General features: G+C 43.3%; 1 protein-coding gene across 1 annotated transcript in view; it reads left to right on the top strand.

Moving 5' to 3' along the window:
* The window catches only part of LOC143964186 (uncharacterized), a 132914-nt gene extending 120417 nt beyond the window's left edge, over positions 1–12497 (top strand). Inside the window, exon 20 of the mRNA XM_077473883.1 lies at positions 12174–12497. Coding sequence (XP_077330009.1) covers positions 12174–12247 — 74 coding nt within the window. The 3' untranslated portion in view covers positions 12248–12497. The remainder of the gene's footprint in view (positions 1–12173) is intronic.
* The last annotated feature ends 2636 nt before the right edge of the window (positions 12498–15133 follow it).

Genomic DNA, 15133 nt, shown 5'->3' with positions numbered 1-15133 from the left:
AAGAAAATTATCCGAATTTGAGTCTGGGAACACTCCCAATATACACTGCTTAGGGTAGAGTGTAAGTCGGGATCCCATTTTGTCGTGGATGAATTTATTTTCTTACATCAGGGAACACAGAGCCATAGTACATATGTGGGTTATAGGGCCACTGATAGTTGATGGACACTGGAATGCCTTAAGGCAAGAAGTGTGCTCTCTATATAACCCCTCCTCAGTTTTTTCGCCAGTGTCTAAGGTGTTGGTCACGAGTAAAGATGTGCTGTGCTGAGCTCCACTGGAAACTTCCCTGCTGGGGATAGCCATGCTGACCAGATCCATTCTGATGTCTTTTCATGGGCTAAATGAATGGTACCCGGGCCTTGTAGTTTTGCTTGCTAACGCTTCTCCTTTAGAGAGCTGGACCCTGGGATTACAGTACTTTTTGATAGTAAGACCATAAAGTTTTTTTGGCAGGGTGCTGTTGCAGATCCAGGATTGTGGGTAACCTGAGGTTCCCCTGTTCCTGAAGGTTTCGGAGCGCACCGTGAAGGGTGAAGATTGGGTTTGGGATATTTTCTTAGGAATTTCTCCTATGTATAATGCTGTCATGTCTGTCTGTCACCATTGAGGGCTGTATTGAGCACTCAGTGACCTGATGCTGGAAACGGCGCAGAAGCCTTAATTTCTCCTCTCCTCCGGCCACAAGCAGATCCTCCGTTAAGAAAGGGGGTTTGGTTCTCCTCCTGCGCCCCCAATGTTTTTCTCCCCTTCGGGGGATTGATATGCCAAAGCAGTTTTCTTCATATAAATACAGACAGACCGCGCCGACCGATCAGCGGAGGATTTACCCTCCCCCCGCCATGTCTGCTGGTTCACAGGATGCAGCTCGCGCAGGAAAATACTTTCCTTTTGAAAGGAAAGGGGGAGTGGCTAACGGCGTCAGACGCCGGCCACACGTGCAGGAAGTTGTTAAAGCAGTGTGTGTGAAGCTGCTGCCTGGCTGTGGAGGGACAGAGCAGGAGGAAGGCTTGTGTCAGGTTGGTGAAGTAGGCATTTCCCTTTTGACACATTGTATTTTACCAGGCTAGGATTAATAACGGCTAATGGCGCTGGACTATAGCCTAGCAGTGTACATTCTTTTGCTGGTAGTGCCTTTTCTTTATGCTTCAGGCTATGAATGGTAATGGGACCAGGAATTCCTCCTAAGGGTTCTAAAGAGGTCAATGGTTTCACAATAAACTTAATCCATTTCCAAAATGTCATCCTCCTCTGAGAGGGTTGCAGCTGGTTGGATTGAGCAGTCGGGGGAACTTGTTTTGCAGCTATGCTAGACACTTCAGTCCCTGTATATATCACACAAGTGTTTTTTTTTTTTTTGTTTGTTTTTGTTTTTTGTTTTCTTCTACCATTTGTAAATTGGGAAAAAGATTGATGCTATATCTCTCCTTAGGCTGCATTAAGGCTGCATTCACACCTGAGCGTAGCGTGTTTGAACGTTTTTACCGGCGTTTTGTCGCGCGGCAACGAGCGTTTTGTCACACTACAACGCGCGGCAACGAGCGTTTTTTAACTTCGGCGTTTTTTTTCAGCCAATAGGAAAAATATTTTTCATCTGCTTATTTTTTCTTGAGCAGATACAGCGTCAAAACGCTCGTAGAAACGCTCGTTGACGCGCTAAACGCTCGAATCAAGCGTTTCCATTCGTTTCTATGGGAATGAAAACGCCCAAATCAGCCCAATTCGCGTGACAAAAAAGGGTCCGGAACTTGTTTGAGCTTCAGGCGTAGGGCTTCAGGCGACATGGAGTGGAGATGTGAACCATCTCCATTGAGAATAATGGATTTTTTCCCCTCCAGCGTTTTGTAGCTTTAGGCGTAGGGCTACAAAACGTTCAGGTGTGAACGGGCTGTTAGTGGGGCTAAAAATGGCATATTTCCCACCTAGTTCTCAGGACCCTCTTATTGAGGTGCAGGAGGCTGGGGATCAGGTACATCTTCCCAAATATTTGGAAGATACTTATGTATCCTCTTCCGAGGATCCTAATATAGGAGAAGCATCACAAGACAGGTTGCTTGTGCACTCCCTTACTAAATTGGTTCGTTCAACCTTTTTGCTGCCTCCCCCATCTGGGGATGTTTTTCCTATTCATGCATGGCTAAAAAGGCTTATGTGTTCTGAATGAGAACATCCGGATAAACAATATTATCCTCCTAACCTCTGCTCAGTGAGCAGGAATCTCACATGTCCGGTGGATAATGCGCTGATGTTAAAGGATCCAAATAGATAAAAAGTTGGAACTTCTCTCTAAAAGCAATACACCTTTAGCAAGCTCAGTAGTGCAGCCAGTTCTTGCTGAAATTAGTGTATCCCAGTCCATTAAGGAACAGTTGGTGGAGATACTTAAGTGTCTGCCTAATCAGCAAGCCCAATAATGGGCTGGCGTATCAAACGCACTATGTTTCACAGTAGATGCTATGAAAAATTTTATAATTTAAGCCTCACGGCTTATGCTTGGACTAGTGCATTCTCGCAGAGTTCTGTGGCTGAAAATTGGTCAGCCGAAGCACCCTGTAAAAAGCTCCTAGCCAGTTTCCCCTTTTTCATGGTGAACAGCTATTTGAACATGATCTGGAAAAAATACATCCAAAGGATCTCTGAGAAAAGCTCTTTTTACCAGTAAAGAAGTTTAAATATTTCTCCTTTTTTAAGCGTGCTGCCTCTCCTGTGCCAGGGGCATCATCCTCTAGGCAGTCTCAATGGCCTCAACCGTCAAATTCAAGGGGAAGACCACAAGGGCAGCACCGGGGTCAGAAGAGATCTTTGGGCAGAAAGCCCACAAAGCATGATGCTAAAGCCTCCTTATAAAGGGGTGCCCCCGCTCGCTCGGGTGAGAGGAAGGCTCCTGCATTTCTCAAAGATCTGGCAGGAACAATGTCAAGACAGATGGGTGGCTTCTGCAATTTTCTCTAGGTTACAACTAGAGTTCAGAGAGTTTCAGTTTCCTTGTTTTTTTTCTAAGGGCAAATGTTCCCAAGGATCCAGAGAAAAGTGTCTCTCTCTGGCTCTGGATCATCTATTATCCCAGTCTGTGATATCAGAGGTTCCCTTAGTGAAACAGGGCACAGGTTTTTGTTTCAAACCTTTTATGGTTCCAGAGCCAAATGGAGAGGTAAGACCCATTGTAGGATTTCTCCAGAGGCTCTCCAATCGCTACCTCCACTGGTCCAGCTATCCCCTACTCTTGCTACGTTCAGGCAATCCCTGAAAACTCATCTATTCAGGGAAGCCTATCACGTCTCCAACTAATCTCCTACCACTTCCATCAGCTCATTCATGACAGTTATAACCTTTTGTACCACCTGCCCCACCCTATTAGATTGTAAGCTCTTCTGAGCAGGGCCCTCTTAATCCTCTTGTATTGTAACTGTATTGTTTCCTTTTTATATTGTAAAGTGCTGTGTAAATTGCTGGTGCTATATAAATCCTGAATAATATAATATCAAAAGATCTGAATCGGTACTTAAACATCCGATCCTTTCTCATGGAGTCAATCCAATTGGTTGTGTCCATCTTGCAAGGAGGAGAGTTTTTGGCTTCAATCGATATCAATGATGCATATCTCTGTGCCAATATTTCCTGCTCACCAGAAATTTCTGCACTTTGAAATATTAAATCATAATTTTCAGTTGTGGCCCTGCCATTCGGTTTAGCCACAGCACCACGGGTGTTATGAAAGATTCTGGCACCTCCTTTAGCCAGTTTATGGGCTCAAGGCATAACGGTCCTAGCCTAATTGGACTATCTTTAATCATTCAGTCTCAGGTCTAAACCAGAGTCTGATCACAGCTGTAATTGCCTGGAATCTCTGGTTTGGATATTCAACCTAGGAAAATCCTCCTTAAAACCATCAAGGTGATTGCAGTACTTGGGGCTGGTTATAGATGCCGTACAGAAGAAGGTATTATTACCCCAGACAAGAATCAGTTCACTCAAAACTGCTTCAAAACACCATCCTGTCGGTCTGGAATAAAAAGATTCAGGCCTTTTTTTCCAATACATTTGGCTCCCGACGTAAGTCTGACCCTAAATTGGTGGTTATCCAGCAAAAGAGAAAATCTTTTCCACCTATATCCTGGAAAGTGTTAACAGATGCCAGCCTTCTAGGCTGGGGAGCAGCCCTCCCTCTGTCCAGGGGAGATGGTCCAGGTTAGAGCACCTTGCCTGTCAACATTTTGGAAGATTCGGGCAGTACGTCTGGCCCTAGAATCTGGAACGGTCAGACTACAGGACTGTCCTGTCAGGATTCGGTCCGACAAGGCCACGGCAGTGGCTTTCATCAATCACCAGGGGGGCACGAGAAGTGGTGCAGCCCAAAAAGAGGTGAATGTTCTAGCTTGCGCAGAAAACATTCCTTGAGTTGTTTGTTTCTGGGAGAATGGCCTCTTCATCCTGACATCTTCCTAGCGATATATCAGATGGGGTATTCTGGACATGGACCTATTCGCGTCCAGATTCAACAACAAGGTCGACAACTTTGTTCCGCCTGCTAGTGACTCCCTTGTTCGACACAGATGCATTAGTCTTCCCATGGGATCAGTTTTCACTGAGCTATGCATTTCCTCCAGTTCTGCTACTTCTGCGCCTTCTACGCAGGATTAAGCAGGAACGAAAGGAGGTGATTCTGGTGGGTCCCAGAAGATCTTGATTTTCTGAGATCATAAATATGGCAGTAGGAGTCCTTTGGACTCTTCCATTATAGCTAGACCTTCTCGCATAAGGTCCGGTATTTCATCCTACCTTATGGACAAAAAATTTAACAGGTTTGACTGTTGAATCCCACTTTATAAAAGATCGTGGGTGATCTCCTTCGGTAGTGTCTACTTTGATTAATGCCAGGAATCCGGCTTCCAGACTCATTTACTATAGAGTCTGGAAGGCATATGTTTCTTGGTGTGGATCCAGGGGTTGGCACCCCAGGAAGTATGTCATAGGCAGGATCCCTGATTTCCTGCAAATGGTATCTGAAATGAAGCTGGCCTTGACTTCTATCGCGGATTAATCCCCCTATCAAGACCAAATTTAAATCAAGGATTTAGAGGTGCCTTATCGGCTTTGTAGAATCAGCCATTTGAGCCTTTACGAGAAATTCCCTTGGTTCTTTTTGACAAAGATAATCTTTCTGGTTGCCATTTCTTCTGCTAGAAGAGTATTGGAACTAGTGGCTGTCTTGTAAAGAGCCATATTTGATCATGCATAAGGATGAGGTGGTTTTATGTCCTCATCCTGAATTTCTACCAAAAATGGTAACAGGTTTTCATTTAAACCAAGATATTCTTCCTTTCTCCCCAGAGCCTCAATCTAGGGAAGAGAAGGCACTACATTCCCTTGATGTAGTAAGAGCGATCAGCCTATTTAAAGGCGACCGCTCAGATTCGCAAAACACAGGTTTTGTTTGTACTGCCAGAGGGTCCAAAATGTGGACAGACAGCGTCAAAATCCACTATTTTCCAAATGGATTTGTCTCCTCGAGTGAACAAGCTTCAGCTTAAGGAAGAAACACTCATCCAGAGCAATTAGTGCCTTTTGGGTGGTGCATCATCAGGCCTCTACGGCTCAGATCTGTAAGACCATGACTTAGTCTTAGGTTCATAAGTTTTAGATTTTTATCAAATCGATATTAAAGGTCATGAGGATATTGGCTTTGGGCGCAGTATACTGCAGGTTGCAGTAGGAGTCCCCTGGCCTCCTATTTTTTTTATTTTTTTTGTCTCCTTCCCTTCAGTTGCCATTGCTATGGGACATCCCACATAGTAAGTACTATGGCTCTGTGTCCCATGATGTAAAAAGAAAACAGGATTTTTAAAACCGCTTAAGTGTAAAATCCTTTTCTTTGATGTAAAACAGGAAATATGTCGCATGCGCTACACTGACACAAGTTTTCATGCTTCTCCAAATCTTCTGCCCTTGTTTTAACTTTCGATGGTAAAACATTTTCTTTCTGTGGTAAATACCTTTCTATTTCTTGTCTGGTCATTTGCCTAGACTTATGACCTCATGCACGGCGCTCTCTGTCGTGAGTTTGCCAGGAAGGGAGGGGGGTGAGCCATAAGAGGGCCAATGAGAGCTGCAGAGCTGGAGATGTCTCCAAATCAAGTAAGTGAATGGGCAGCAGCTTCAGCCACGCTTGGTGTAAGGAGATTTCTGCAACATATTTGGCAAGTACAGAATTACAGTTGTATATAAAATATGCAAAGTGGTTGGAGGGGAAGCTTCAGAATGGCAAAGATGTTTTATTACAACTTATGAGCAGACTACAGTTCCTCTTTAACTACAGGAAAAAAACATGGGTTTATGGGTATTGGGCTTACCCATAATTACTATTTTTATTTATTTTTTTTCCCCCTCAGTTAAGAGGGAGAATGTATTGCTACAGAAAAGGGTACCTTTTTTATTTTTATATTTTTTATAATTGTAATTTTTATTTTCAAAGCAAGTACAATATAATCGAGCATTGGAACAATCAATAGACAGAAGTTTATATAGATTATAACATAAGCGTTAACCACAGAAGACAGAATAGTGTCCATATATGCAGGCACAAAAGTAGTCTGCATAGCCATAACATGTAAAATGAATAATAATAAACAGTTTATGAAAACCAAAACAAAAATTCAGTTTGACAAAAGGCCAGAGAGAGACAGAGCAACAAGACATTCACATGGTGATCATGGTGAATCTCGGGGGGGGGGGGGGGGAGGGAATGGGTTACCTGGAATAATACCTAGAGAGGGTGAATAGGAGGGAGAAAGATGGGAGTAGATGTCAGAAAGGAGGTGCTACAACCAGCAGCTACGTTCATGGAGGGTGTACAGGCAGGGGAGCCCCATACTCTGACCGATCCCAGGGCTCCCATACTTTATCAAATTGAGGGACCAAGTCGTGCACCGAGGCCGTCAGGTACTCCATTCTCCGAATCTTGGACACCAGTTGAAGAAATCTAGGCCAGGGGGGAGCTGCGCCCGACAGCCAGCACAGCGGGCTAAGCCTCTTAGCAGCCAATAGAATATAGGAGACCAGCCTGTTTGTATTTTTAGGTAGGCCTGGGACAGGAAGACCCAACAAACAGTGTAAGGGATCGATCGGAAGGGACACCCCCCCATCACCTCCGCCACCAATGACCCCACCGTTATCCAAAAGGGAGGTATCGGGGCATTTCCAGAAAATATGGAACAGTGACCCAATGTCAAGCCCACATTGCCAGCAACGCGGCGAGACTGAGGGGTCATATTTGTGGATGACATCGGGGGTCCTATACCAGAACATGAGGATTTTAATTGCCGTTTCCCTTTGCGTGACACATTGAGAGGATTTAAAGAATGTAGAGGAGGTCTCGGCGGACAAGATGGGCTGGCTTGTAGGTAATCGCAGCAGAGGATGGCTGCGGATTACCTTCCAAACAGCGGAGCCCTGTTGGCAAGCGTCCTTCCTCGGTCCCGGCCTGCCACGCCCCCGGTACCTTTTATTTTATTTTTTTTATTTGTTTTATAACATAATTTATCTATTGTGAAATTACTGGTTTGAAGTTGTGTAACCTGTGTGTATCTGGCTCTACTAGCCAGGACCTCACAAGCCACTCTCCTCACTGCATGTACCTGGTATAGTCAGCCTTGACTGCCTGTCACAGCTTGATCGGTTCTAAAAATCCTTGCCAAACCAGAAGATTACATCGGCTGGGGTAGGGAGGGGATCATAGAATTAAGATTTACACTCTAAACCAGGAGCACAACGGACGCATGGTGCTGGTTTGATAGATATTACAAAGTCGAACCTCCCGTAAATCGCTACATTTTAGACTTGAAATACATATACCTGAACTGTCTTGTCTGCAGGGGCGGACTGACCACTCGGTCGCCGACCGAGGGCCCCGGAGTCAGGGGGGCCCCATGAGCTGCACAGTCTGCCCTTGGATGTGCCCACAGCTTATTATAAAGGATTGGGGAAGTTTATGCACCATGGAGGTAGTGAGCGATGTCATCCCTGCCTGCAGTTAGTGAGGCTATATAAAAAGACTGGGGTGCTGGCCGATTACAGAGCGATCGTGGAGCAATGAGAATGACAGAAGTAACAGGTGCTCTGGCCAACTCTCCTCCTGGGGAATTCAGCAGAGGGGCGGGGCCACAGTGTACATCCATGCCGCGGGGGAAAGTCGGTGAGAGAGCAGGAGGCTGCAGAGTGAGGACAGAGGAATCATCATGTCGGGGACAGTCAGCTGACCTGCCTTGTGTGCAGCAGCAGGTCAGTGTGTAATCACAGCATGTCTCTGATCACCAGCCAGGCTCACTGTGTGTTCCTTCTTCCCCAATGCCCATCTACCAGGTGCTATTCCCTGGTACACTGATAGCTGTACACTGAGTGTCCCTCAGTGTACAGATATATCAGTTTTGTATATAAGGAATAGCTCTCGGTATACAGATATTAGTGTATAGATGTCAGTTATATATACAGAGTAGCACTTAGTGATATTTCCTTATGTGTTACACTGACATCTATACACTGATTGCTTTCCCTAACACTATCTGTATACTGAGAGCTATTCCTTATATACAACACTGATATATCTGTACACTTCAGCGGAAAGAACGATCAGTGAGAAGAATGTCCCTTACATTGGTGGTCAACAGAAAGAATGTTCCTTACATTGGTGGTCAGTGAGAATGTTTCTTCCCACTGACCACCAATGTAAGGAACATTCTTTCTGCTGACCACCAATGTAAGGGACATTCTTTCTGCTGACCACCAATGTAAGGATGTTCCTTACATTGGTGGTCAGTGGGAAGAATGTTCCTTACATTGGTGGTCAATGAGAATAAGGTTTCTTCCCACTGACCACCAATGTAAGGAACATTATTCTCACTGACCACCAATGTAAGGAAGTTCCTTACATTGGTGATCAGTGGGAAGAATGTTCCTTACATTGGTGGTCAGTGAAAATGATATAAAGTAAATAAGAATTATAAAAAAAAAAAAAAAAAATGTAAAGCACACCCATGACCCCCGCACATGCTCTATATGAAAAGCTTTATGTAGGATGAGCACATGTATGTAAATGGGTCTATAGACAAAAATGCTGGACTCAGGAGCATGCCCATAAGGTACCCCCCCCCCCCCCCAGGAGATCGCTTTTTGTAAGGTGTTATATGATGCAGGGAGGAGCCGTGAGGGCCACCGCCAGACCCCAGAAGACAAGAATTGGGGCCACTCTGTGCAAAACAAACTGCACAGTGGAGGTAAGTATATGTTTGTTGTTGTGTTTTTTTTTTTTTTTAAAGAGTCTTTACAAACACAAACTTATGTAGTGTGGGTATTTGTGTGGGTGGGAACACGTGGGCGGGGGCCCCAGGATCTCCTATTGCCCGGGGGCCCCATGAGTTGTCAGTCCGCCACATTTGCAGCCTGTTCCGCTGGGTGACAGCCCTTTCTTTGCTAGAATTACTGAATATCCGTGGATATGAAGGAATCGCCCTCTTTAAAAACACACTTTGCTACTTTTCAGCTTAAAATTAAGACGGGTGCAGTTTGTTTTATCCAGCTGTATTTACTCGGTGTTATATCTTTCACTTGGATGTTACAAGTTGCACTAATGGTTTCAGGAAAAAAAAAAAATAATAATCCTTGAGTTGGGAAAAAAGCATCACCCCCTCTGTCAGTATTTTGTTGAACCACCTTTTTGCTTTAATTAGTCTTTAATCTGTTTGGATACGTCTCTACTAACTTTGTATTTCAAAGATGAGTGAGCAAATATTGCAAAGGATATTCACCTTTTTCTCAAACTACTGTGGTGTTATTTTTGCTGTTTGCTTTGGGGTCATTGTCATGTTGGAAGGTAAACCTTCTTCCCATTGACAATTTTCTGGCAGAGGACAGCATATTTTCCTCAAGAACTTTGTCCCATCCATTTTTTATTTTCTTCTATCCTGACAAGTGCTCCAGTCCCTGCTGCAGAGGAAAAACCATAACAGGTTATTGGCACCGCCATGCTTTACTGTAGAAATAGTGTTTGGATGGTGAGATGTATTGGATTTTCACCAGACATATTTGGTGTGGAGGCCAAATAGTTCAATTGGACTCCCCTGACCATACCACCTTTTTCCATGTGGCCTCAGAATCTTCAAGGTGTGTTTTTTTGGCAAAGATCAGTCACGTGGCCTTTCTTGAGGGTTTTTTTTTTCTCATGCAACCCTCCCATACAAGCCACATCCATGGAGAAGTTGTGATATTGTTGTCACATGCACACAATGAGCATTCTGTCATCCTTTCCTGCAACTGCTTCAGAATTACTGTAGGCCTCTTGGTAGCCTCTCTGATCAGTTTCCTATTTCATTCAGTTTGGAGTGATGTCTCTACTTGATGATAAACTTCACTGTGCTTCTAGGCATTGATAAAGCCATCTCCTGACTTGTACCCGTCCCTAACTTATTATCTCAGATCTTTGGACAGTGCCCTACCACCTATAGTTGATTGCTTCAGTTGCACTATCAGGTACTGAAATGCTCCAGGAAAGCTCTTTTCATTCTGAGCTGATCTCAATGGCACACAAAGCCATTTGACTTTCAACTGTGGTCATTTTGAAGGTGATTTGCTAAACCTGATTTGAGTTTACAAGTCATTTTAGGAGGGGGGTGGGGGGGGGGGGCGGGTGATCCTTTTTCCAACTCGGTGATAACTTTTTGCTGACATGTTAGTGTTATACCTTTTCACTTGGGATGTTATAAGGTGCACTGAGTAAATACAGTTGGGTAAAACAAAAACTGTTTTCATTTCAGGCTTCAAAAAGCCTAGAGTTCAGCTATTTTGGTCTTTTGACCTAAAACAATGGCAACATGTTTCTACTCTGTTGGAAACTGCCTTGACCTCATGTTCTCCTACTTATGCACTCCGCACAACCTCTCCAATATTCTTTTTACTCTCTGATCACCACCTTATTAGTATCACTCTCTCCTGGTCTTCCTCCTCCTCGCCTTTCCAACTACAAAATTATTACCTGTAGAAACCTTTGCCATCTTAACCCTTGTCTTTTTCTACTACAGAATCTCATCCTTGTCCTGGTCACTTCCATCTACAACAGTTCACTGTCACACCCCCTGGATACCTTGAGGCCCCCCTCACTACACACAGAATCAGGCACCGCCTGCAACAACCCTGGCAGACAATACCAGAAGCCTCAAAAAAACTTAGCTGCGCTTTTAAGCATCTGTGGCGTAAGACTAAGTCACAGCAAGATTTCAGCCAATATAAACCTGCCCTTCAAAAATACCATTCCTGCCTCCGCACTGCCAAACAGAACTACTTTATCACTCTCATGAACACCCTCTCATGTAGTCCCCGTCAACTTTTTCAAATCGCCTTTCAGGACAACCTTGGAGAGAGCGTAGCTCCACCTTCTTCACAGGAAACACATGCAGCCTTTAAATCTCTCCTCTTCCACCACGGCCTCAGTTATTGTGTTTCCTCCGCTATGGTGGAAGCATGTGCCTGGAACCAGAGAGCTGCACTCTCTCCAAGGTTGGAGTGTTAGGCTTACCATTGTGTCTTGGCTTCAGTGACCATCCCAGCACTCCCCCAGGGGGTGTTCCAGAGTCTCTCCATCTCAAGGGAATTTAGGGCCTGCAGGAGGTGCGGCATCTGTGTGCACTAATTCCGCTTCGTCTGGCTCTGGTGAGCGAAAGGTGGTCGCTGGCGCTCAGCGGCATGTCGGTTCCGGGTCCTGGCCAGCAGGTGACATGTCTGGTGACACGATTTCCTGTGAGGGTATGGTGCTCGGGGTTCCAAGCGCCTGGAATGTAGAGACTTCAGCTCACCCCCACAGCTATTATCTTTTTGTATCAATTGACTCTCCCTTTTTTAGATCGTAAGCTCTAATGAGCAGGGGCCTCTGATTCCTCTTGTACCAAATTGTAATGCAACTGTAATGTCTGCCTTAATTTTAAGAGCTGCACAAACTGTTGGTGCTATATAAATCCTGTAGTATTATAATAATTTGTCTGGCTCTAGAGGTGCCTTGATGAGCGCACCATACTGCTACCACACATGTATGACTATTCATATTGGATTTTAAAAATGGGTTTGCAAGGTTTTAAACAAACCCAACATGTGCATACCTAATGTTTTAAATGTGTTTTCTCTTTTTGTAGGCACTGCCCTGGTCATGGTTTACTTCATACTGCTGGCCATGTATTTCTTTGCTCCATCTCCTAGTGGCTGCTGAGGAAGATGATTTGACCACATGAGAACTGGAGAAAAGCGCCTGGACGTGTTCATGACCAATATGACTGAACCAGTTTCAATATATTTATACTGCTGCCATTTCTGAAGAAACCAGTTCTTTTCTGGTGGAGGTTTTTCTAGCCACATTGTTACTAAATCCACACTGCTGTTTCTCCAAGCTTTCCTGGTGATGTCCATGTACCTGTATTAAAAAAAAAAAAGATAGATAGATATAGATATAGATATATATATATATATATATATATATATATATATATATATATATATCTCTATCTCTCTATCTATCTATCTATCATCTCTTTTATTCAGTCATTTTCTGTATCTGTTGCAGAATACAAAAATGAGGTTGACTAGCTTGGGCACTTGTTAAATCGGCACACACTGACTGACATTCAACTGAGAACTACATGATGCCTGCAGTAGGATGGCAGCTTGCAAAATCGCCTGGAACTAGGTGACCATTTGTCTGTGCCTCTGCCATTGTCCTTCAGGTCTGAAGGAAGAGTGTCACCAGCCTTCTGCAGTAAAATAGGGGGTCTAATTTATTTAATATAGATTAAAAGAAACTGTGCCTGTTACCATAGCGACCATGCATATATGCTGTCTGATTATCAAAGAAACCAACCTCACTTTCCATCTGCGACTCATCTCTGTACTGCTGAAGTAAAAAGGTGTGGAGTAAGCATGCATACAGGATAATTTAATAAATATATATATATATATATATATATATTATTATGTATATATAATGCAGTTAACCTTCATTTTCCATCCCGGACACGTCATTGGGGGCTTTGACTGGTTATAATTCCACTATATGAACAGAAAACACAATTTAACTTTTAGGTCTTGTCCTTTTTAATAACTATACTATTGCTTGATGTTGAAGATGCAGTCTATATAATATAATTTTGTTGTACTCTAATAATAAATTAAACTGAATAATTGTTAGTGGCACTGTAAATACAGTATTTGATATTAAAGGGCCATTTCTAGAAAGCTGTTGACTGTTTTTGTGATGGTGGAAATTAGCTTTGACTTGAGGTTTTGCTACCCCTCAATACATGAGCAAGGTCATATACATCAAATGATCTACAGAGAAAAAAAGTGTGCTGATTTTGTGCGTATACTCACCGACAAAGAAATCAGTCTATAATTTTAAGGGTAGGATTATTTTAACAGTGAGACGATAACAAAAATATCCAAAAGTTATACTTCCCTTACTGTACTGCAAAGCACTTCCCACTGCTTGGTATTTTATCACAGAAAAATAAAGGTAATCTTTACATATACAGTAAAACCTTTGAGGGTAACTATTTTTTAGAAATTTTGACTTGATAAACAAGCGATGTCTAGATATACAAGTAGCGTCAAGTCAACTGAGTATAAAAGAGGAGAGGTGCCTCTAAGTGTATCAATATGGTTACATTTTAATGAAGTTACAGCATTTAGCAACTCACATGGTTGACTATTAAAATGCACATCTACGGTAAGTATGCAGCCAGCTGTCTACATAGACCATCCTTCGCACCACCATTGACGTCATACCTTCCATGCTGCAATTCAAGCCTCGCTTTCAGATCGCTGTACTGCAGGGTAGTCTTCCGAGTCAAGATTGCAGACGGACATCGGTGAGAGCCGGCTGTGCAGAGGATGGTTTGCGGACAGCTTTTAATTCTCAACAATGTGATTTGCTAAATGTTGCACCTTCATTAACCGCTTGCCGTTCAGCGCACAACGATCTATGTCGGAACAATGGCACGGCTGCGCAAATGGGTGTACCTGTATGTCCCCTTCAAATCTTGGGCGCATGCCGATGCCCACGGACTCTGTCCGCCTGGGGCCCGCCATCGTGACAGAGAAGCAGGATGGGGTGATGTAAACAAGGCATTTCCCTGTTCTGGTTCTGCTTGGCAACATGACGGGAATATACTGCTCCCTGTCATCGGGAGTAGCGATCTGTCATTTTCTAGTGAGCCCACCCCCCCACAGTTAGAACACTGAGGGAACAAATTTAACCCCTTGCTCGTCCCCTAGTGTTTAACTCCTTCCCTGCCAGTGACATTTTCACAGTAATCTGTGCATTTTTAGAGTACTGATAACTGTTTTAAATGTCACTGGTGTCAAGTATCCACTTTGTCTGCTGCAATGTCGCAGTCAAAATAAAAATTGCAGATCGTCGCTATTACTAATAAAAAAAATATTCATAAAAATTGTCTAAATCTATCCCTTTGTAGACTATATTTTTTGCGCAAACCAATCAATATACGCTTATTGCAGGTGTTTTTTTTTTTTTTTTAAATATGTAGAATACATATCGGCTTAAACTGAGGAAGTATGTGTATATGTGTATATGTGTGTATGTATGTATATATGTATGTATGTGTATGTGTATATTAAAACTTTTTTTTGTTTTATAGCACAGAAAAAATAACTGCAGAGGTGATCAAATACTATCCAAAGAAAGCTCTATTTGTGGGGTGGGGGGGAGAGAAAGAGACCATGCAATTGTTAAAGCGACGCAGTGCCATATCACAAAAAAATGCTCTGGTCAGGAAGGGGGTAAATCCTTCTGGGGCTGAAGTGGTTAAATTTAACCATATTGCTATACTTGGAGGCGTCTCTTCTCTCTTGTACTCTGTAGCTCCTGCTGTATTTTTCTTATGCATTTGTGGATGGACATTTTATGGTTACACAACCTGGTTACATTGCTATAATCTTGTCCATTATCAGTTTCCATTATTTCTTATGGGGAAATTTTTTGTTTGATATATGAGTGCTTTGGATTACGAGCCCGTTTCCGGAATTAATTTATGCTCGTAATTCAAGGTTTTACCGTACTGGTTTCCAGTATCAAATCAGATGG

Source organism: Lithobates pipiens, unplaced genomic scaffold (genome assembly GCF_037356315.1).
Source record: "Lithobates pipiens isolate NorthernLeopardFrog02 unplaced genomic scaffold, aLitPip1_a1.2 Scaffold_8, whole genome shotgun sequence".
Lineage (NCBI taxonomy): Eukaryota > Metazoa > Chordata > Amphibia > Anura > Ranidae > Lithobates > Lithobates pipiens.
The sequence above is the reverse complement of the archived record's forward strand: the minus strand, read 5'-3'. Positions and strand labels throughout refer to the sequence as shown.